Here is a 20,747-nt window from a genome sequence, read left to right as displayed (position 1 = left end):
GTGGCTCAGCGGTTTAGCACCGCCTTCAGCCCAAGGCATGATACTGGAGACCCGGGATCAAGTCCCACGTCGGGCTCCCTGCATGGAGCCTGTTTCTCCCTCTGCCTGGGTCTCTGCCTCTCTTTCTCTTTCTCTCTCTCTCTCTCTCTCTCTCTCTGAATAAATAATATTATATTATATTATTATATTATATTATATTATAATATTATAAATAATATATTATATTATTATATTATATTATAATATTATAATATTAATATTATTCTCATGAATAAATAAAATCTTTAAAAAAGGGATCCCTGGGTGGCGCAGCGGTTTAGTGCCTGCCTTTGGCCCAGGGCGCGATTCTGGAGTCCCAGGATCGAGTCCCACATCGGGCTCCCTGCATGGAGCCTGCTTCTCCCTCTGCCTGTGTTTCTGCCTCTCTCTCCCCCTATGTCTATCATGAATAAATAAAATCTTTAAAAAAAAAAATCTTTAAAAAAAATTCTTTCAAAAAAAAAATAGATCGTCTTGTTCAGTAACTCAGCAGTGATCTGCTTCAGTGATAGAAATGTCCAGGGTGTAGTAGGCAAGCACCTATGTAACGTCAGCAAAATATTCCCAGAGCTGACGTCTGAACTTAAGAGGCAAGGGATGAAATTTTGGCAAGGGGAACCGTGGAAGCAGAGGCGCGAAGGCATCAGAGTGGGACAGCAGTCCCTTCACTGGGTGAGAAACATGAAACACGAGACAAAGGCCATCTCACGGAAGATACCACATTCTGGGAAGGTAAGCCTTCAGTGAAATACCAGCTATTGAAAGTTTTGAGCAGAGGATTGATAATCACCAGTTGCCCTACAGACAACAAACAATGGTGTGGTAGATCTAAACCAGTTAGCAGGGTGTCACAATTGTTCTGGAAGACCACGGCCTGAACTAAGGGAGTGGAGGCAAGCAAGAGGATAGATTTTAAGAAGTCTTACTTAGAAAATCAGGCAAGACTTAGAGACTCATTATATTGAAGAGGTAAAGGGGCCTGTGGATTCCTGGTAAGGGGGATTGAATGGATGGTAGAAGGCAACCCCAAGATAGGAAACACAGGAAGAAAAGAATTGGTTTGGAGGAAAAGGGGCAGGTGGGTTGGGCTGAGGTTTCATTCGTGCTGTTTGAGATGCCTGTCTTCCCAGTGGAGAAGTCTGGTGTGCCGCTGCAGAGCAGAGTCTGGAATTTTGGTGGAGGTGAAGCTGTGAGAGAATGATCACAAACTTTGGATTCATGTTTCCCAAGTTTATGTTATAGCTTACGAGCTGGAATGCTCTAGCTAATATCCCGACTAGTAACCCATCAGATCATAACTAGAAGACCACATGTGTTGATTTCTGGCGTTATCAATGGTAGGACACCTGCTTTTCATTTGTTTTCATTTTCCATTGTTTGAATCGGGGATCCCAGTATGATCCATCGACCTTACTTGGTGGCTCATTCTAACGTTTTCAGGTCACTCATTTGTTGGAGGAGCCAGGTCATTTGTCCTGTAGAAGGGTCAACATTTGGCTATTCACGTGTCCTTTATTGCTCCATCCCTAAAACCTAGTTACAGAGACAACTAGATTCAGGCTCAATTTTTAGGAATGCATTTTCACAAGTGAGCTGTGTACTACTTCCAGTCACATCAGAAGGCACCTTTCTGGTTGTCCTCCCATTGGTGGGTCCTGTATCTTGTTGACTTGATGAACGATATTTGGTATTTCCTCATTTTTTGTCATAATGTAATGCAGGCTTACCTTTGTTATTTTCAGACATTTTTTCAAGAATCCCTGATCCTTTTAGTAGGGACGTTTAGAGACCACATATGAGCACTAAGGGTACTGCTGTTTGCTACTGAATTCTGAATTGTTCTTGCCCTTCTGGTGGGTGTTGCTAAGAAATGTGCATTTTAAAAAATAATGGTAAATTTATATTGATTCTGTACTTGTCCAAGTATAAGCTCCTAATGACTTGTTCATTACCTTTATCATGTAATACATATAAATTGCTTCAACGTAAACTGATTTCACTAATTGATCGTAGTGTTAAGACTTCTGTGGGTGTCCCATCTCACTTGCTATGTTAGGTTTCCAAATGTGAGGATTACTTTTTATTTAGCTTTTAAATGTTAAATTTAAAATGGTTCTAAAGTTGAAACTAGACAAAAGTGCACTCACAAGTACCATTCTCATCCCACCTCATTCTTTCCCCTATGTTACCCCCCCTTTTTTTTGTTTTTGGGTTATTCTAGTTTTTGAAGTACTTGTATGTCTGTGTATTCACACATCTCACCCTTTTAGACACTAGGGTAAGTTTACCATAAACAATTTTCTGTACTTGCTTTTCCTATATCCTGGTGATCAATCTTTATCAGTATCTAGAAAGTCATTTCTTCTTGTGACTGTAAAGACCTCCTATGTAGATAGGTTTATTCAGCTAGTCCTGTTAACATTTGGGTATTCCAATTTTTTTCATTTATCATTCCAAATTTTTGCCAGTGTTAGCTGTGAGGTAAGAGGCTAGAAGTAGAATTGTCAAAGGATAAATGCAAATATAATTCAGGTGGGTATTAACAACAGTTTTAACCTTCACCTTTATTCCATTCCCGTATTAGGTATTTCCCCATACTCTCAACAGATTAAACTTTTGGGAATTTTTCCAGTAAAAGTGTTTTTGTCTTCTGAACAAGGTGAGGATCTTTTGCATATATTGAAGTCATTTATATTGCTTTTTCTATGAAGCTGGTTTGGGAATCCTCAGTATGTCCTGTTTTGGGTACTACTGTGGAGTCTTTGCCATGTGAACATTATGTAGTTAAAATCGTCCAGATTTAGCTTTGACTTCTAGATTTGAAATCACATAGTATAGTCTTGGAGCTCTGTCCGTGTGTCTTAAGTATTCATAAGGCTTCATTTTGACATTGAGAACTTTGATCTGTTTGGCTGTTATGTCAAATGCTCAGCTCTCTTGCAGTTTTGAAATGCTGTTACTGTTACTATATTCTAAAAGTTACCTATGTGTTAATTTAAAACCCTACTGCTTTTACCAAATTCTCTTAATTGTAGTTAGATGTGTTTAATTGCTTTCTTTTTATCTAATTGTATTGGCAAATACAACGTAGTAATGAAGATCACAAGGCATCTTCTGATTTTTTGGAGTAAACTCTAAAATCCTCCCTTTTAAAAGCCTTTTTTTTTTTTTTTTAAGACTTTATTCATTTATTCATGAGAGACACAGAGAGGCAGAGACACAGGCAAAAGGAGAAGCAGGCTCCATGTAGGGAGCCCGACGTGGGATTCGATCCTGGGTCTCCAGCATCAGGCCCTGGGCCGAAGGTGGCGCTAAACCGCTGAGCTACCCCGGCTGCCCTTAAAAGCCTTTCTTAACATACTCCTGGACAGAACTATTCCATTGAACAAAACCTAATCAACTACTGAACATAGAATAGATGGATTTTTATTTTTAGATTTAGTTTTATTTCTGAACATTTAAATCTAGAGGAAAACGTCTGATTGGTTTAGTAGGGCATGGTTAATGTGTGGTATATAAAGCTGCTCAGAGAAAAAACTATTGCAATCTTGAAACACAGATACAAATTCTCATTTTATGCAAAAATTCAGGTTTTATTTTTACTTATTCTTACATTGGTGGGAGCTGATTATCAAGAACTTATAGGCAAACAATAACTTTTCTACCTCTTAGCAGAACAAAAATACACACAATGTGGCATTATCATTAGGCAAGACTTGCTTTTTTTTACATTTCACACAAGAATACAATATTATCCTTTTTTGAACAAATGCCCAGATTACTAAGGAAACCATCTTTGGAGGAAGTGTTTTAATAAGCATATTTTATTTAAATAAATCCTCCAGGAGGAAATGGGAGAGTTCACTGCCTTTACTTAGAAGAAGGCTATGTAAGTAGTTATCTGTCAGATTTATCTGTGCAGCTCACCAACATTTCCTCATTGGAAACATCAATATTTCCACATCACAGTTCCCAAAATGACTTTTAAAGTCTTAAAATTCTGTGTCTCCTTTGGCTTGCTTCTCTCTTGATTCCACCCAGGCTTTATTAATGGTTCGCTTCATATCATCATCTCCATCTTCATAAATTTTCTTTAGCACATTCATCAATCCCTCACTGGGATCTGTTTCAGTGTCATAGGAGGGCTTTCTGTAAGAAAAAGAAAACAATCAGTAATGGAGATAGATATCTATCTAAATGATCCCATTTACTGATATGATATGGTACTTAATATAATTAGTGCCTCTGGCTCTATGTCCAGGAAGGACTAATTAACTTTACATTTTTCACTTCTCTCGTTAAGGGCCAGCTCGCATAACTAGGTACTGAGGATGCAACAAGAGAAAAACATGGTCCTGTACACAGGCAATTTGTTCTAGATTTAAGTCAATTCAGATACATATAGTTCCTAACCCTAGCCAACCAAGTGCACCAGGCTACAGGGGAGGAGTGAAAGAAACAAGTTAATGTAGGACATCACCGCTGCAGTACATTCAAGCAGAGGAACAGGTTGACCTAGAATGGAAGTATCTTTAAATAAACACTTTTTAGAATAGCCATTAAGTAGGATAAAAATAGTCTTTTTTACTCTATGCCAGTGAGAGTGAAACTAATTACATATGAGAAACTTTTGTGGAATTCAAAAAGTGTATCTAGGTATCTGGGACTAATGAAATGGAACCTCTGGGAATGGACACACAAGCTACATAGAAGCACAACTGGCCGGGCTCCTGGATGGCTTATTTGGTTATGTGTCTGACTCTTGGTTTCAGCTCAGGTCATCATCTCAGAGTCGAGAGATGGAGAGCCCTGTGTCAGGCTCTGTACTGGGTGTGGAGCCCTTTAAGATTCTCTCTCCCTTGGCTGCGCCGCATTCCCCGCCCCCCCAAATCTGCTCACACATGATCCCTCTCTTAAAAGCCCAGGGTTAAGAACCAATACAAAAGACCCAATCAAAACTAAGTCCACTGTAAAAAGCAACTTCCTGGACATGTGCCCTCCTTAGATAAGTGGACAGAAAGATGTAAGATGCTTGGGTTACTCAGAGAACATTAAGAGGTAAATGGTCAAATCACATACAACTCTTATCCACAATGGCAAAGTGTTAAAAATCTACAATCCCAGCAAAGAATACATTAAAATTCTTAAAGAAATGAAAGTAAACTCACTCTTTCTCTTTGCATTCTTTTTCAACCTGAGTCAGGTAGTCCCACCGTGTGTTTTCTGCTTTCTTTCTACATAAGATAAGAACTGTATCTGTCTTGACCTGGAAGAAAACAAGTACAACTTACAGCATGTGGCGATAAACATGGTTATTTGGAAAACATTTACTCAATCAAGTTACTATTATGTTAAGACAAAAACCAAGACAAAGAAGGTGTTAATGGGGTTTGAGGGAAGAACTTCATTAGGAAAGGCCTCTGTGAGGTGAAATCTGAGCTGTGACCCAAGATCCAGAAGGGCACAGCAAGATAGGCTATAAAACAGGATGATTTTGGTGGGTCTGATAAAAAAAAAAAAAGAGTGTGTGTGGTGGGATTTTGGTGATTGAAGGAGAGTGATAGAGTAAGAGGGATCAGAGATAGGCACAAAGCAAAATCATATAATTTCAACTGTTTCAACAACAATCCATGTAATTCCCAGGATTCTTTTGAGTATTTATTCAACTATGAGATTAATGGATGAAGGAGGAAGCACGGAGACACAAGCTAATTAATAAATTATATTCTAATACTGCCTTTAAGCTGCTACATAATTATGTAAACACAGATGGCAGAATGGCACATTTATGTGCCAGCTGCATTAAACCTTATTTAACTTAAATAGAAAAGAGATTATCTGAATTAGTGAAAAGTGTAGTAGTTTAAAAGGCTATTTATTTTTATAGATTTTACTAATTCTAGTTAGGCTAAGTCCTTAGCCTAACTTAGCTTAATTAAGTCTTTTTATGTATCAAAAATTTAGGTATGGTGCTTCTAATAATAGCTACCATTAATTTAACCATTTTATATGTATTTCATTTCAGTATATAATTTCAGCTTTGTAAAATAAATTATTCCCATTGTACAAATGAGGAAACTGAGGCACAGAATGATTGAGCTGCCAGAAAGTCACAACTAGTAAGTGGCAAAACTGACATTAAAATTCTTTTTATTTTTTTGACATTAATATTCAAGCTCACTCTTAATCAATTTAGAAGCTTATTCCCCTCCTGATTTATTTTTTTCCCCTCCTGATTTAAATGCAATATTCTTATAATGATCTATTCTAGAGGCAAGAGTTGACAAAGGGCCAGATAGTTAATATTTTAGGCTTCTGGCGCAGCTACTTAATTATGCCATTATAACATAATCAGCGCCAGAGAACACACAAACAAGAGAATAGGGGGGCCTGTTCCAATAACATAGCCATCAGGCTGTAGTTGCTGATCCATTACAGAAAAATTCTAGTTTTTCTCAATTCTAAATTAACCTGGTTCAATTTAATGAGGTTTCACAATAAAATAAAAGCAAACTTACCTTTTTTGAACTGCCTTCCACAGAGATGGGTTTTAAGAGATTGTTCACAATCATGGAGTAACTCTTCCCATTTAGATTCTTTACCAAAAGATCAAATGACCTACAATACAATAGTGAATACATGATCTTTCTGGTTATATGAGAGGTGCTCTATAGCTCTTGTGGAAAAAAGCCATAAGTTTTATTTTAGGATGTGCATTTGTCCATCCTTGGTGATATTAACCTCTTCAAAGTAGGTGGAAAGGAGAATTCTAAATTTAAACAGTTTTAGAAACTGACAAGAAAAGGAGTAATAAGGCAATCTCTGACTTAATGATCATTATACTTCCCATTTGTGAGAACTCACCTCTCTGTGAAATGCACCTGCACATTCTCGGTGGGGACCTGATGAACTCCAGTTAAAGTAATGTAGATTTTCACAAATTTATCTGACTGATCCCATCCTAGTAATAACAAAAAAGGGACATGAATAAAGTCAGTAACTATCTCTAGAACAGCAAATGCATATGGCTCCTAAAACTGTTGGAAACTAAATTCTAGTATTAGAAACATGGGAAATATTAAAAATATAAGAAATTTTCTAGATGGAGAAATTGAGCTTGTAACAAAGCTACAAAATCTACCCAAAATTAGGCATCTAGCTAGTGGCAGAACTTCTAAAATCCAGGTTTTTTTAAACACAGAGCTCCCCCTTTTTTAATTCATTAGAATAAGGAATATGATCATTTAACACATTCTTTAAGAATAGTTCATTTTTCTACCACCACACACAAAAATAAACTTAAAATAGACAAGGACCAAAATGTGAGACATGAAACCCTAAGCTTCTAGAAGAGAACACGGACAATAGTGGCTTTGGCATTGGCCAGAGCAACATTTTTCTAGATGTGGCTCTTGAGGCACAAAACAAAAGCAAAAACAGTTATGTCCACACTAAAATAAATAGCTTTTGTATATAAAAGAACTATCAATGAAATGAAAAGGCCACCTACTGAATGGGATAAGATATCTGCAAGTAATCTGATTAGGGGTTAATATATAAAATAAAGAACTTGCATATAATTCAACACCAAAACCCCTCAAACAATCCAATTAAAATATGGGCAGAGGACCTGAATAAATGTTTTCCCAAAGGACATACAGTTAGCCAAGACACATGAAAAGATGTACAACATCACTAATCATAGGAAATACCAATCAAAACTACAATGAGATGTTACCTTACATCTGGTCAGAATGTCTAGAATTTAAAAGAAAAAAAAAATCATGAAATAACAAATGTGAGTGTGGATATGGAGAAAAAGGAACCCTTGTACACTGTGGGAATATAAATTGGTACAGCCAAAGTAGAAAACAGTTATGGAGCTTAATCAGTTAATTCAAAATAGGAATACCATTATGATTCAGTAAATTTACTATGGGGTATTTACTTGTGGAAAACAAAAACACTACTTTGAAAAGATACATGAGGGATCCCTGGGTGGCGCAGCGGTTTGGCGCCTGCCTTTGGCCCAGGGCACGATCCTGGAGACCCGGGATCGAATCCCACGTCGGGCTCCCGGTGCATGGAGCCTGCTTCTCCCTCTGCCTGTGTCTCTGCCTCTCTCTCTCTCTCTCTCTCTGACTATCATAAATAAATAAAAATTTAAAAAAAAAAAAAAAAAAGAAAAGATACATGAAAAAAAAAAAAAAAAGATACATGCACCCCTATGTTTACTGCAACATTATTTACAATAGCCAAAAGAGGGAAGCGACCTAAGTGTCTGTAAACAGATGAATGGATAAAGATGTGGTACATAGGACAATGGAATTACTACTACTCAGCCATAAAAAAGGAGATTTTGCTATTCACAACATGGATGGCTCTAGAGAGTATTATGCTAAGTCAAATACTGTATGATTTCATTTATATGTTGAATCTGAAAAACCAAGCAAAATCAAAAATAAATCCCTAAGTACTGAGAACAAACCAATGGTTGCCTGGGTTAAGGGGAAGAAATAGGCACAGTGGTAAAGGGGTGTAGGAGATACAGGCTTCTAGTTATGGGATGAATAAATTGGGGAGAATATAAGGCACAGCATAATATAGATGACACTATAATAGCATTGTACAGTGACAAATGGGTAGTTACACTTGTGAGCACAGCATTAACAGAGAGGTGCTGAATCACTATGCTGTACACCCGAAACTAATGTCTCATTGTGGGTCACCTATACTCAAATTTAAAAAGCAGTTTCTTTTTGTGGAAATTTTGTCCTGTACCTAAGGATCCATAATTCTCTATTAAACTAATGGCTAAATATTAGTATTACCTAATTTCATAATCATTTGTTTCTCTAAACAGTTCAAAGGCAATCATAGCTTTTTCAATTCCCTTCCCTGACACAGTAAAATATAGGTCCGATTCATCCAAATCTAATTTGACTAACCTACCAATATACCTACTAAATGCCATTTCAGTATATATTATCAAACTATTCATATTAGTCTCTAACCTACATGAATTCTGTCAACAAAAAAATAAAACTTCACATAAAAATGTTTACAAATTTATTATGTATATATAGGTTGTGTGTATTAGATGAATTCTGTCAACAAAAAAATACAAACTTCACATAAAAACGTTTACAAATTTATTGTATATATATAGGTTGTGTGTGTGTGTATATATATATCCTTGACTGTCCCTTGCTTAGTCCTATAGAAATGTAGTGTTAATCAAAAGACATTCTAAAGGGTTTCTGAAGACCTACATCTAGTTTCTTCCCATTCATTTGATCCATCTTCCACATTGAGTTCCACATTGAGAAGTTTCTCCCTTAACGCAAATCAAGGTTGCTGGGTATATGCCGTAATCCTATAAGCTTAAACCAGTTTCTTATAGTCAAGTACAAAGCATACCTCACTATACTATACTACAGCTCTTAAGCACAGCACAGTTTTCCATTATGACAATATGGAAAATACATGCTGCCTCTCATGGCTCTATGCGTGTTCTCTGCTCACACAATCCCCTTCCTTTTCTTACACTTGCCAAATTCAACCTTCAACCTCAAATGTCTCTTCTAAGTCTCCATTCCCTACCTCCTTCAGATTACATCAGCTGTATTCCCACAAAACTTCACAACCTTTGTTTCATTTGAGCAAATATTAAGTAATATTTGTCCTAGACATTGCGAGCACAAAGAAAAATGACTATCCCAAAATGATCTGAGGGAAAATGGTATCATTTACATGTTATGGTGTTAGTTGTATGTCTGTGTCCTAATCACACCACAAGCAAGGATTGGGTCTTGGTCACTATTGTGCATCTACAGGCCCAAGCACAAGAGTGACATAGATCAGGCACTCAAAACTGTTTCTTGAATTTACCTACATTCCTTTCTTTAGATAATACTGCTCATTGTTTAGCAAAATAAAATGCGAAACAGGATTAAAACAAAACAACTGTGTTCCTTAAATGCTGAACATATTTCAGAATAGGTTCATTCTCATTGCCACTCACTATATATATCATCTTGCTCTTGCTGACAGCTTTTAAATCTGTTCTTTCCCTTTTCATCTCTTCCAGAGATCTTAATAAAATGGGTCTTGTCTTTCAAACCACCAAAAACAGACTATTTTAAAAATTAGTGGGTCTAATTTAGTGGGTCACTACTGAGAAATAAGTTGCTGGAAGGCAGAAAGAGCTGGATGTAGGGTAGTGAGTCATACCGTAATTACTGATTTTTACTGTATATCCTGTTGTAATGGGAGCAACCACAGCGGCTGGCTTCTCATTGTCAAGAAGTTCTGCTTTTCTCTGTGATTTCTGTTGCATCTTGTTCTTGATTTCTGTCTCGATCTTGGATTTTTCAACTGTAAGGGCATCACGTACTCTTTTTCTATTGGCCTTTTCCAGAAGCACCTTCACCTCTTCTAGATCTTTCTGTAGCTGTGTTAAAATAGAAGGTAAGTTAGCTATGACAAATATAATAATAGCTGGATATTGTGCCTACTAGTCATTTCAGCTTACTGAAAAGCCAAGAATTGAGAGATTCATTGAAATTTTCTAGGGTTGGGCTGCAACCTGAGATTCTTTTCTCCAGCCTATTGAGCTGTAAATAACTAAAGCTTCCGAAAACTTAAAGTAACAATAATGAATCAAACCTATATTTCCCAGTTTGGTAGCTGTTATCTGCCTTTGTTTTGGAACATTTTATTTACAAGATACTGTGATTCATAAAAGTTGAATGAAGCAATGTTATATTTATGTATTTCCTTAAAACATGTTTAGTCATCGTATTAGGAATTTTAAAAATCTTAAAAAAGATAAGTGAATACACAACGAACATGGTGAAATGCTACAGCAACTTTACTGAGTGAGGTAGTCTACTTTCTGTGACTGGTTCTTACCCCAACTACTAGACATTAAAAATTTTCTATTTTTAAGAAATAAAAAAATAAAGACATTATGATGCTTTTAAGAAAAAATCTTGGGACGTCTGGGTGGCTCAGTGGGTGAACATCTGCCTTTAGCTCAGGTCGTGGTCCTGGGGTCCTGGGATTGAGTCCCGCATCAGGCTCCCCAGAGGGAGCCTGCTTCTCCCTCTGCCCATGTCTCTGCTTTTCTACATCTCTCGTGAATACATAAAATCTTAAAAAAAGAAAAGAAAAGGTCTTGTTCTGAATCTCCTGGTTAATGTAGTCAAAAGTCTGGGTCTTAGTTGCCCCATAGAGGAGAAGTACCTAGGCAAAATATCCAAACTGCGACACACTCCTGGATCGCTGAAAAACCACCTGTTCTTTTCTCTGCGTGCCAATACATCGCCTACCAGTGTTTATTTCTACTTTCTAGAGAGAGGGCCAATATTTTATGAAGTTCTATAGTTGAAGACACTCTTTGATAATTAATCAGCTTAAAACCTTTTCCCCAATTATCCTCTGATATACTACAAATGCAAAAGATCCTTGCAAACAAGGATTTCATTTTTCTTAAAATAACTACATTCTGGCTTAATAGCAATCTGACCTTGTACACTTTAGCCTGAAATCATATTTTAAAAATGCAATATAAAAGTCTTTAAATGCAGGGATCCCTGGGTGGCTCAGCAGTTTAGTGCCTGCCTTCGGCCCAGGGCGTGATCCTGGAGTCCCAGGATCGAGTCCGGCGTCGGGCTCCTTGCATGGAGCCTGCTTCTCCCTCTGCCTGTGTCTCTGCCTCTAATGAATTAAAAAAACAAAACAAAACAAAACAAAAACTTTAAATGCTTGATAACTCAGTATAATGTCCAAGTAGAGTTTTAAAGTCTTTGTTTTCTAAGTCTTACAAAATGAAGAGAAAAACAAATGCTTTCTACCCCTTAGTCTTTTATCATCTCATTTAACTCTGATGCTCTCACTTCACTTACCGTTAACTACTAGGATGGTAAATAAAAAGTCCAACTGTGGCAGTTCTCCTGTCCTTATTTATCTACTCGCCTCCCCCCAAAAACTCATATTACTAAGACAATACTGCAATTTCATCTTTTTAAGCACAGATCCAAGATGCTTTTGTTCGAAGCAATATTTCATTATGGTGATCTAAAAAATTCACATGGATTCTAACACCAATATGATAAAAATTTTGAAATGTAAAATCAGTGTATTTGTTCCCAAGTAAGGATTCAGGTAATAACAACAACAAAATAGAAAATATATCAAGTCTAAACAAGATGTTTTATTTTTTTGACTGGATAGATACCCTTTTTTCTAGCAGACTTAACTCTGAGAATTAGGGATTCTCAGGCCCTCTTTACAGCCAGTTTTGACTCACATACTATAAAAAAAAGGGAGCCACTCTAATTCTGAGGCGACTTTCCAACAGGCCTATTTTTAATTCCTCAGTTCTGTTATTTGCAGACCTGAAACCAGTAACATTGATCCCTTTGGTACTTTTTCTGCACACATACTTATGACATAGATACAGCAGTTTCTCATCTAATTTACCTCAGCATTCGTGTTCCTTATGCAAAATCACACATTCCTTTTACCGCCACCCATAAACATATTCAAGCTTTATCTTATCTATTTCCGATTTCTTCAACAAGAAGCATTAAAACCAAAGGGTCTCAAAATAAGCAAAGGAGTTTGAATACAGCCATCACATCAAGCACATGAAAAAAGATGCTCAACATCTTTAATCATTTAGGAAATGTGCATCAAAATCACAATAGGATGCCACTTCCCACCCCCAGGGTGGCCAATATCAACAAAAATCCCCCCCCCCCCCCATAACAAGTCTTACAAGGGTAGGTGGAAACTGATGCCTTCATACAGTTTGTGGTAATGTGGTACAGCCACTTTGAAAAAAAGAATTCACGAGCTCCTGCAATTCCACTCTTAGATACACACCTCACAGAATTGGAAACACGTCCACATAAAAAGCTGTACACAATATTCACAGCAGCACAGTTCACAATGGCCAAAAATCAATCCAAATGTCCATCAACCGATAAAGAAGAAACAAAATGTGGCATATCCATATAATGGAATATTATTCAGCCATAAAAAAGGAAAACCCGCCACACCACGGAGGAGCTAGAGATTATGTTAAGTGAAAAAAGCCAAAAAGCAAAAGGCCACATACCGTAAGATTCCATTTGCCTATTGGAATAGGCAAATCCACAGAGACAAAGCAATTAGTGGTTGTGGAGGGACAATCGTAAGGGATGGCCTAATACGCTTAATAGGTTTCTCTTGGTGATGACGTGAATGTTGTGGAATTATAAAGAAGTGACAGCTGTGCAACACTGAATGTACTAAACAGCAATGGACAACACACTTTAAAATGATTGAACAGTGAATTTTATATCAAACAAAAACAACCCCAGAAACCTGAGTGTATTTTTAACTACCTCAACTGAGGAAAAATCCCTGATTTTGAAGAGGGCTAATACGGAGCTATCCATAAAGTGTGCCCGTAAAGCCACTGCAGAGGTGGTTTCCCCAGGGCACTCGGGCAGCCAAGGCCTATCTGTGACAGAACATAGACCCGGGGCAAGGGATCCAGTATAATACGTACCCACGCACACACACGCATTTTCTTCATCTACAGCAGATTCTAAGGACTTCCAAGTCAGGTATGAGATTTCTCAAACTTGTTCATATTGAGGGAAAGATTTCCAGAGAACAAATCTAGTTAACACTCAGCAGTATCATGTACGGAGAACCACCTTGGGCCAGGAAAAGGGCAATGCAAGTACGGTTTATTCCCATTTTGAAAGTGCGCGAACTAAGTCTTCAAAAAAAAGTTAAACCGTTCCTGTTCAGACTTCACAGAGCTTACAAGAGAAAATGGCTATTTCCCACCGCTAGTAACACTTAACCGTCCAATTTACTTAGTTTTAAAGCCCACATAGCACGCTACAGTTTGCCAGGCAGGGTTTTCAACATTTAATAGTAGTGCCTGGCCTTTCTAACTCGGAAATGGACGCTGCTGTGGGGCCGAGAAGCGCACAACTCGCCCCGATGCACACAGCCACTAAAGCGCGCTGAGAAAACGCGACTGGAAGCCGAGCGCCGGCAGCCTCACCCGGCGGAGTGCACCTCGGTTTCTGCAGCCAGCGTTTACGTAAAGCAGCCTCGCGTCCTCGGGCTCGGCCGGCGGGAGCGGCGGGGCCTGAGGGGAACGTGAAGGTGACCAGCCCGCCCCGCTCCCCGGGGGCACCACTTCAGCGGAGGCCGGAGGCCGGAAGCCGGCAGGGGCCGCTGCAGGTGGGCGGCGGGTCGGCCGAGGCAGAGCTCGGGGAGCCGACGACGCAGGAAGGAGCCAGGGAGGCGGCCGCCGGCTCCTCCGCTAGGTACGCGGGGCGGGGGGCGGGGGACGGGCGCGAGCGCCGGCGCTCGAAGCCCCGCACGGCCGCGTGAGGAAGATGAAGCCAGACCCTTACCTCTTCCAAAGCTGAAGCCATGGTCGGGCTGATCAGGCAAGGCCCGAGCTGCAGCCGCGCAGGGGAGGGAACAGGAAACACCGCACGGAACGCGCTCGCCCGGACGCAGGCCCCACCCGCACGGCTCGCAGCGCCCCAAGCCTGCGCGCACACCCGACCCGGCGCGAGACCCGGCCCGCCTCCCGCACGCGGCGCCTCTGGAACCTTCGCGAGTCCGTCGCCGGCGCACCCCCCCCAACCCCTCACTCCGCGCGCGCGCCGCCCGCCTCGCCTAGCCCCGCCCAGCCCCGCCCCGCCGACCCTGGCCCCGCCCCTCCCGCCGAGCCTCCTAGCAACGCTCAACTCTCGCGAGCAAACCAGCAGCTCGAGAACAGTAACGCCTCTTCCTCCCCGCCCGGGAAACTGTACGTGTTCTACTTTGACCTCGCGTGTACCCGCTGCGCAGTCGCAGCTCAGAACCGCTGTCATGACGCGCCTTAACCCAACCCCGGAAATAACGTACTGGTTTTTGGGGTCCAAACCGGAAGTTGGTTAGAGTCGGCTGGTTTCGTCCCCTGGAGGGCTGCCATCTTGTCTAAAGCTAGTTTATGAGCGTTTGCGAGAAACGGACTCCAGGGGGGAGAAGAGGCAGCCTTTTTATGTTAAAACGGAAAAGACTGACAGTTAGTGTCCTGAAGGGAACAGTTCGGTGTTCCGTGGGGTCCGACGCCCTCGAGAGGTCACCACGGTTTAGCGTCTACGATATGTTTGCGTCATCACGGAGCGCCACGGGAAGGGGTGGGGGTTGCGCTGGCCACGTGACAGGGCCCAGTGGAGCCGCCTGGGGTTGCGGCGGCTGACCCCGGCTCTCGCGGTGCCCGGCCGCAGTGGGGCGCCGCCTTTCCCCGTTGACTGGGTTGCTGCTCTGGTACCTTCGTCCCCTTCAGCGAACATTCTGTGACTCAGGCTTGAATTGGATTTAACTGAGCCTGTTAACCAGAGAAAACGTAGGCTGAGTTTTCCTGGGATTACATCATCATCCTCTTTTTCAGATAATTCTAGCCTTTGGCCGCCGCAAAACGTCGGCAACACGATTGTGAACACCTAGTGACCTCTGGAAAACCAGTCCGCCCTCACCCCGCTGTACATATGGCCCAAGGTAGCGACTAGAGTCAGCGAGGTGAGGAGGGTGAAAGCTGCCTGAAGGGTGCGGGCTGACCACTGCGCGGTGGAGGACTGGAGTGCGCCAGGGAAGTGGACCCACCAGGGCTGCTTAGTAAGCTTGCGACTCGGACGTGACCTTAGGAGAAGGAGCCAGAAGCGCTCCTGTCGTTTGGTTTTATTTAAACGAAGGCTAAGGCCAGCAAAAGTCATTAGGGTGTTTAAAATCAGGCTGGTCTTCCCTTGGATGGGGAGGACAATGACCGCCATCAGGAGGCTTTGAGGTTCAGATAAAGTCCTGTTTCTTGATTTGGATGTTGGTTACAGGTGTGTTCACTTTGTAGAAATTTCATGCAACTGTAAACTTAAGTGCAATTTTTTTGTATGGAATACTTAGCTAGGAGTTCTATTTAAGTACGTCCAGGAGGCCGTTTTCCTGAGAAGGTGAAATGTTAAGCTCAAACATCACCGTTGTCAAAATTGATGGAATGAACTCCGAAGATACGTGCGTTTTGCTTTATAATAACTTCCTGTTTTTAAAAAAGTGTCCAGCTAAAAGCCTGGGATTATTTGCACTTAAATAGGAACAAATAAGCCATTGCACTGCGTGAAAGCTTGACGTAAGGCAGTGGTTTTCTTTTCTTTTTTTAGGCAGTGGTTTTCTAATTTGCTTGACGATGGACGTGGGGCAACTCCCTCTACCACCAGGTAGTCTAAAGTTAGGTGATTTATTTTATTACTCGTCTTTTTTTTTTCTTTTAAATTCAAGTTCATTAACATTTAGCATAGTACTAGTTTCAGGAGTAAAATTTAGTGATTCATCAGTTACGTATAACACCCAGGGCTCATCTCAACAAGTGCCCTCGTAATGCCCGTTAGCCATCTTATCTCCTCCAGTAACCCTTGGTTTATTCTCTATAGTTAAGAGTCTCTTATGGTTTGCTTTCCTCTCTCTTTTTTATTTTATTTTATTTTATTTTATTTTTATTTATTTATTTTAAAAAAAATTTTTTTTTAATTTTTATTTATTTATGATAGTCACACACACAGAGAGAGAGAGAGAGGCAGAGACACAGGCAGAGGGAGAAGCAGGCTCCATGCACCGGGAGCCTGATGTGGGATTCGATCCCGGGTCTCCAGGATCGTGCCCTGGGCCAGAGGCAGGCGCTAAACCGCTGCGCCACCCAGGGATCCCTCTCTCTCTCTCTCTCTCTCTCTCTCTCTCTCTCTCTTTTTTTAAGATTTTATTTATTCATGAGAGACACACAAAGAGAAAGAGGCAGAGACCCAGGCAGAGGGAGAAGCAGGCTCCATGCAGGGAGTGCAACGTGGGACTCGATCTCGGGTCTCCAGTATCAGACCCTGGGCTGAGGGTGGCGCTAAACCACTGAGCCAGCCGAGCTGCCCTCCCTCTCTGTTACTTTATTTTTCTTTCCCTTCCCCTGTGTTCATGTTGTTTCTTAAATTCTACATATGAGTGAAATTATTATGGTGTTTGTCTTTCTCTGACTTATGTCGCTTAGTGTAATATACTCTAATTCCATCCACATTGTTGCAAATGGCAAGATTTCATTCTTTTGATGGCTGAATAATATATACACACACACACACATCTTTATCCATTCATCTGTCAACAGACATCTGGGTTCTTTCCACAATTTGGCTATTGTGGACATTGTTGCTATAGACATTGGGGTGCAGGTGTCCCTTCAAATCAGCATTTTTGTATCTTTTGGGTAAATATCTAGTAGTGCAATTGCTGGGTAATAGGGTAGTTTGATTTTTAAGTAAAGTTAGAAGATTTTAAATACCATCTGTTATCCAGTGAGTCCTAAATCGGTGTCTTCAGCAACACCTCTCCTTGAGCTCCACATTCTGTCTCTGCTTGGATGTCTGAGAAGTACATCAAATTTAGCTTATCTTAACAACAACAATAACAATCTCCTCCCAATCATCTTCGCACCCCAAATCAGTTTCTACAGTTATTCTACAGCTCTGTGAATGGTTACCTCCTGCTCCTATTTGCTCAGGCCAGTGAGTCATGCTTAAGTCTTCAATCTCAGGTTCTGCTTCCTATCCTGCAGCAAGACTTACTGGCCTTATCCACAGAATACGTGGATAATCATAATCACTTTTCACAACCTCCATTTCTACTACTGAACACCAAGCCATAATTGTTTTATCTGGATTTTTAGGCTCATAACTGATGACTGTGCCTTTACAGTTAGTTTTCCAAAAAGCAGCCAGAGTAATCTTTTCAAATCATATTCCTTTGGTTAACAACCTCTCAATAGTTTGCTTTAGGCTTAGAGTAAGTGCAAACTTATTAACATGACCTAGCATATACTGCATGATCTTATCTCACCTTTGTATTACGTCTCATCTCACAGCTCCCCCGTCTCCCTGGTTTAAGCATGCATGTTGTTCTTGAATCCACGGAGTTTGCACTCACCTCAAAGTCTACTCTGTATTTTTCTCTATAGGATGCTTTTTCTCCATTCCCTCACATAGATCATTTCTTCACTTTACTCAGGCCTCTAAGTAAACCGTAGGGCTGCTCTTCCTGGCTGTATTAGTTAGGTTTCAATCAGAGAAGCAGAATCAGTAGCAGATACTTATTCCAAGGAGCTAATTTACACAATTGTGGGAACTGGCTAAGCAAGTCCAAAATCTGTAGGCCAGACAAGCAAGAATGGATTATAGGCAGGCTGGGCCCCATGAGAACAGGTTGAAACTTTCATCCACAGAAGTCAGAGAGGGAAGAACTCCAGTCTTCTCTCAAGGAAATCTCAGCCCTGCATTAAAGCCTTCCACCAGATTCAATTAGGCCCACCCAGATTATCCCAGATAATCTCCCTTACTCAAAGCTAACTGATTAAGAGCTTTAATTACTATGTGCAGAAGATTTACATAGCAACACTTAGTATTTGGCTGAATCACTGGAGAGTGTAGGCTAGCCAAGTTCACATATTAAAAACCATCCTTACCAATCTCCTCCCCATCACTCACCATTTCTCTCAACCCTCTTACCCTGTTTTTATCTTCACAGTACTTATTACTACCTGCAATTTATTAGTCTTCCATACTGCAACAGTCATTCTCCATTGGGGAGCAGTTGTGGACATTTTGTGTACTCCCTCCCCCTCAGACATTTGGCAATGTCTGGAGAAATTCTTGGTTGTCACAACTGGGGAATTCTACTAATATGTAGTGAAGAGAGACCAGGGATGTGACTAAGTATCCTATAATATGCAGGACAGCCCCTGCAAGAAAGAACCCTTTGGCCCAATATGTCAGTAGTTTTCTCTGAGGTTGAGAAAAATTCTGTGCTAGAGTTTAAGCTTTACAGAGGCGGGATCTGTTTGTTCACCTCACTTCTAGCACTTTGAGCAGAGATGGGTATAGTAGGCAGTCAGTAAATTTGCTTGAATTAATTTAATAGACCTGGTGGTCTGCATTTTATTTTTGTTATTTAAATAATTCCTATTTGGTGAGCCTGTGCTAAAGCCTGAAATTCTTGCAAATTTACCATGCAGGTAAACTTTTAAAAGATTTTGTTCTGTCTCCAGTAGTCAGTAATCAAAAGTTTTGTTACAATAGAATTTCAAAAAGGTGAAATCTAGAATCCCATGCAAACATAAAAGGAACATGTGACAAATATTCAGTGCAGTTAATGAGGGAACCAGTCATATGTTAAAACTGTTATCAAAGCGCCTTTGCATAATGGATCCTTAGAGACAATTTATTTTTACTTTTTTAAAGAATTTATTAAAAATAATAATTTATTTGAGAGAGTAGTGGGTGGGGCGAGGCACAGAGGGAGAGAATCTGAAGCAGACTCCACACTCAGCATGGAGCCTGATACGGGGTTTGATCCCTGAGATCAATGACCTGAGGTCATGACCTGAGCCAAAACCAAGAGTCAAATGCCCAACCAACTGAACCACCCAGGCACCTCAAGTTCAATTGATAATAGAATGTTAGTGTAAGGTTGCAGAGTTAGATACAAACTGGCTAATGTCCTACCAAGGTAATAAGCCGTATATAACCTTTGGAGTTATCCATTCCACTGAAAAGTTAAATCTACAATTTAACATGTAACTTCACTGTATTGGACCTTTAATCAGTAGTGAACAGTGAATTTCATTTACTCTTCTTGTCGAGAACACCCATGACTTTTTTTTAAGACTATTTCAGAGAGAGAGAATGAGCATGAGCCAGGGGGTGGGACAGAGGGAGAGGGAGAAACAGACTCCCTGCTCAGCAGAGAGTGTGACGTGGGACTGGATTCCAGGACTCTGGGATCAGGACCTGAGCCTAAGGCAGGCACCTAGCCAACTGAGCCACCCACGCGCTCAAGAGCACTCATGACTTCTAACTACCAAATTCAGTAGATATTTTTTGAATATTTTTGCTGTTTTACTTTTTATGTAAAATTTCTCATTTTTTAAAATACCACATGGGCCAGAGTATGTGACTCTTGATCTTGAGATAGTGAGTTTGAGCCCCATATTGGTGTAGAGATTACTAAAAAAAATTAAACAAAATACCACATGGGCCAAACAACAGAGGTCTGTGGTCTGGGTTTGGACCACAAACTGTAGTCCTACAATCTCTGGTTAATGTTCTGAATACATGTGGAATTCTAAGAGAGCTGACTAATCTCTTGGATTTCACTTAGGTTCCATGAACTCCCAGAACAAAATGCAAATTGGGATTCTCTGCACTTTGCCTCCACTTCAGAGAACTGCTCTGGAGTTCGGCTTGAATTATAATATCACCCACTGTGCTGTGTGTTGAAAGGCTTGCAGCAGTGACCTCATCCAGTATTAGCCAATTTGGTTTTTGGGAGACTTTGGAACTGAACTAAGGGTACAAGGGTACGTTAGTCCATCTCTGCTGGTGACTTGAAGAGAAAACGTGAACTTGAGATGGTTGTGCACTTGGAAGCAAGAAAACTTATTTTCAGAGGGAGAAGCAGCAGCAGGTAAGCATGACCTGGCAAGATGGCAGAGGCCTGATTAGGAAAACGGTTGCTGAAGTTCCTGATGGCATTCCTGTCCTTGTCCAACACCTCTTCAGGCCCAAATATTTGGCCTTTAGGAGATGAATACACCTGTTCCTTTTAGTTAATTGCCT

General features: G+C 40.5%; 1 protein-coding gene and 2 long non-coding RNA genes across 17 annotated transcripts in view; 2 read left to right on the top strand and 1 right to left on the bottom strand.

Moving 5' to 3' along the window:
* Positions 1 to 258: 258 nt before the first annotated feature.
* LOC140635693 (uncharacterized) lies at positions 259 to 12,017 on the top strand. The gene is made up of 2 exons (XR_012033045.1): positions 259 to 2,698; positions 3,217 to 12,017. It is a non-coding gene; the product is annotated as an uncharacterized lncRNA (long non-coding RNA).
* On the bottom strand, positions 3,612 to 15,138 carry CACYBP (calcyclin binding protein). 4 transcript variants are annotated; one of them, XM_072830712.1, is made up of 6 exons: positions 14,971 to 15,138; positions 10,273 to 10,492; positions 6,904 to 7,000; positions 6,558 to 6,657; positions 5,208 to 5,305; positions 3,612 to 4,188 (listed from the first exon to the last, which is right to left on the bottom strand). In XM_072830712.1, the coding sequence occupies exons 2-6, from the start codon at positions 10,376 to 10,378 to the stop codon at positions 4,032 to 4,034; spliced, it is 558 nt and encodes a 185-aa protein (XP_072686813.1). In that variant the 5' UTR covers positions 10,379 to 10,492; positions 14,971 to 15,138; the 3' UTR covers positions 3,612 to 4,031. The 4 variants fall into 4 exon arrangements, with proteins under 4 accessions (XP_072686813.1, XP_072686810.1, XP_072686812.1 ...); XM_072830709.1 differs by lacking the exon at positions 14,971 to 15,138 and adding an exon at positions 14,469 to 14,745; XM_072830711.1 differs by lacking the exon at positions 14,971 to 15,138 and adding an exon at positions 14,111 to 14,434.
* The window catches only part of LOC140635692 (uncharacterized), a 32,323-nt gene continuing 25,935 nt past the window's right edge, over positions 14,360 to 20,747 (top strand). For 3 of the 12 annotated variants that reach the window (XR_012033038.1, XR_012033033.1, XR_012033034.1), the window contains exons 1-2: positions 15,251 to 15,627; positions 20,290 to 20,595. This is a non-coding gene — a long non-coding RNA (uncharacterized lncRNA). Of the gene's footprint in view, positions 14,379 to 14,853; positions 14,873 to 14,972; positions 15,131 to 15,167; positions 15,187 to 15,232; positions 15,628 to 20,289; positions 20,596 to 20,747 lie in introns of those variants that run through there. The other 9 variants (XR_012033043.1, XR_012033044.1, XR_012033040.1 and 6 more) reach the window with 9 other exon arrangements.

Source organism: Canis lupus, chromosome 6, assembly GCF_048164855.1.
Source record: "Canis lupus baileyi chromosome 6, mCanLup2.hap1, whole genome shotgun sequence".
Lineage (NCBI taxonomy): Eukaryota > Metazoa > Chordata > Mammalia > Carnivora > Canidae > Canis > Canis lupus.
This window is presented reverse-complemented; position numbering and strand designations above follow the sequence as displayed.